A 2,808-nucleotide genomic window follows, 5' to 3' on the forward strand; every position below is an offset into this window, starting at 1 on the left:
TTCTACCTGACCACTGACTACAGGTTCTACCTGTCTACAGGTTCTACCTGACCACAGGTTCTACCTGACTACAGGTTCTACCTGACTACAGGTTCTACCTGACCACAGGTTCTACCTGACTACAGGTTCTACCTGACCACAGGTTCTGATCTGTTCCAGAAACCTTCCTGACTCTGACTGTACATCAATCATCTAGAAAATCACAGACCACCACACCTGTCGAGGCTTAGGGTCCAACCTGGACAGGTGAGGGTTCACACAGACGACCACACCTGGAACTAACAAAGAACTTCAGTAAAAACAGTTTTTAACTGAACAAAAATAGTTTTTTAATCCAGATTACTGCAGTATGAATACATTTGTACATTATGAGTACAAATACAGATTTTAATTATTGAAGTAAAAGAAAATCTAAAAATTATTTTTGTGAAATCTGCTTTTTGCTCTTTTCCACTTTAAATCCTGCAGAAAATAAAAATTTCCACATATTTAATTGTATCTGCTGTTTTCCTCAAACAACCTTTAATATTTACTTCATAATTTACATAAACTGGTTTATTGTAAGAGAACCAGATTATAATGATGGTAAGCTCTTAGATCTGGATCAGAGCCAGTTCTGGATTGAGRACTTGAGTTGAACTCATATTATATGAATCAATGAATTAAAGTAAAACATCTGCTTCAAGTAAAACTTCAGGATTTCCTTATTTTACATCAGTTTTGCTCAGTAAGTTCTTAAACGTCTGGAATATTTAAAGTTATAAACAGAAGCAGGTGTTTTTGATTCTAAAGACATCTTCTGACTTGCTTTAGCTAATCATCAACCAGCCGCTGATAAAACCTGTTTCCTCCAGAGGAACAGAAGAGGAACATCTGAAAGCAAGACCAGTTTTAGACAAACAAAACCAAAAGTGTAGCTTCAACACAGACACACACCACAGCTGCTAGCTCTACTGCTACAGGCACTGCTCAGACATTACCATGGTGAGGACGTATGCTGCTGGCCCGCCAGGTGAAGGGTCTTGGGCCGGGCGGCGGAGCAGCTGCCTGCATTAGACGGCCGCTCCCAGTAGGGGTCACTGTGGAACACAGAAACGTGGAGAGGGTCTTAAAGGACGGACGCAGGGAAGAAGAAGTGGAAGAAAAACAGTTCAAAGTCATATCTGAACATCAACGCTACGTTTGCTTCAGTCTGAAGATAGTTTTAGACATTTGAAGTGTTTTTAGAGATCAGCTGAACTCTTATTCTGAAGGACAACAGGAAGTTCTGACAGTTCTACGGGAGCAGTAAAAACTGCTTGTTGAACTGGTTCAAAGATTTACTTTCTGATGCGCTAGCTACTTGGCTAAAGCTTTGCTGACTTCCTTTTTGTCCTTCACAATAAGAGCACCAACAGATCTCTTGCTGATCTCCAATAAAATAAAGTAAATCCATATTTATGAGTTCTTCTTGAGAAAATAAACTGTAGGACATTTCAAACTCAGTGGGGAAAATAAAGACAAATAAAAACAGAATCTAGTCATKAACCTGGATCATTTTGTGTCAATTATTTTGTCAAACATTTTAAAAATGAAAAAGATTTATATATAAAGTTAAAGCTACTGTCTCCATGGTAACACACCAGTGTCTGTCACTCCCTGAGTGGAACTGGTTGAACTGGTCGTAACGTTTGCTCTGTTTTAGGTTAATTTGAACCATTTGAGTGAGTTTAGTTGTGAAGAGCTGAAGCTCAGTGAGCTGATGTGAGGTCACATCCTGCAGCAGAGTTTAGCCCTCACTAAAACTAAAGCCCAGGCTTCACATGCTTTTATTACATTTAGTTTAGTTTAAACTTTATTCATTTCATAAAAAACAGTTTTATGCACAATAAAAATAAAAGAAAATACAAATATAATGAAATGAAATAAAATTAAAGGAAGCAGAGAGAAGAAAATCATATAATATCTGACCATTTTCCTCAAGTATGAATTCAAACAATAAAGATCTTCAGTTAAAACAAAACAAAAACATCAAATCTTTCCTGAACAACTAATTATATTGTTACACTTTATCCTGTTTCATATTTTTCCAACAATCCAACCTTTATCATTGTCTTAAACATGTACAGTGATCTGGTCTTTTTAACATCATCTTCCAGATTATTGCACAGTCTGACTGCTTGGATTGAGCTGCAGCGTTCTTTTAAACAGCTTCTACATTTAGGTTTCATGAACATCTCTGTCCTCTTCAGATCAGAGCAGCTCTCTGTCTTTGGAAAGCTTTTCTGTGTTTTGGTGAGTTTTACACACAACTAACAGAACGTTATCATCAACCAAATCAGAACATTTCAATTATTTCAGTTTACAGAATAATTTATTAGATGATAATAGTWATGTTTTTGAGTGATAACTCTTATAACTCYTTTCTGCAAAATAAAAACAGGATGTGTAATAGTCTTACAWGTTTTACTCCATAATTCAACACAACACACCAAGTGTGGAACAATTAATGTGTTATATAACAAATACAGAGCTTTATCATTAAACAAGTGCCTTACTTTGTAAAGCAGTGCAATAGATTAACTAGTTTTATTGTAAAATAATTTATAAGAGGTTTCCATGTTAGTTTCTCATCAATAAACACCCAAAAACTTTACTTCACTGACCACTAATCTCTACACCATCAACTCTAAATGAAATATTAGCAGTTATTTGTCTTTTTGTTAATAATCATATAGTTACTTTTATCCAAACTGAGTGATAATTTGTTAAGTTTAAACTAGGGCTGTCAAATGATTCAAATTTTTAGTCTATTAATTCCAAGGTGGC

At 35.6% G+C, this 2,808-nt stretch overlaps 1 protein-coding gene across 1 annotated transcript in view; it reads right to left on the reverse strand.

The window, feature by feature from the left end:
* Positions 1-2,808, reverse strand: part of LOC106511692 (neuronal PAS domain-containing protein 3) — a gene marked incomplete at its 3' end in the record, with an annotated part of 6,314 nt that overhangs the window by 1,498 nt on the left and 2,008 nt on the right. The window contains 1 exon segment of the mRNA XM_014000436.1: positions 981-1,079. Within this exon segment, the coding sequence (XP_013855890.1) occupies positions 981-1,079 (99 nt within the window).

This window comes from Austrofundulus limnaeus, unplaced genomic scaffold (genome assembly GCF_001266775.1).
Source record: "Austrofundulus limnaeus strain Quisiro unplaced genomic scaffold, Austrofundulus_limnaeus-1.0 Scaffold3087, whole genome shotgun sequence".
Lineage (NCBI taxonomy): Eukaryota > Metazoa > Chordata > Actinopteri > Cyprinodontiformes > Rivulidae > Austrofundulus > Austrofundulus limnaeus.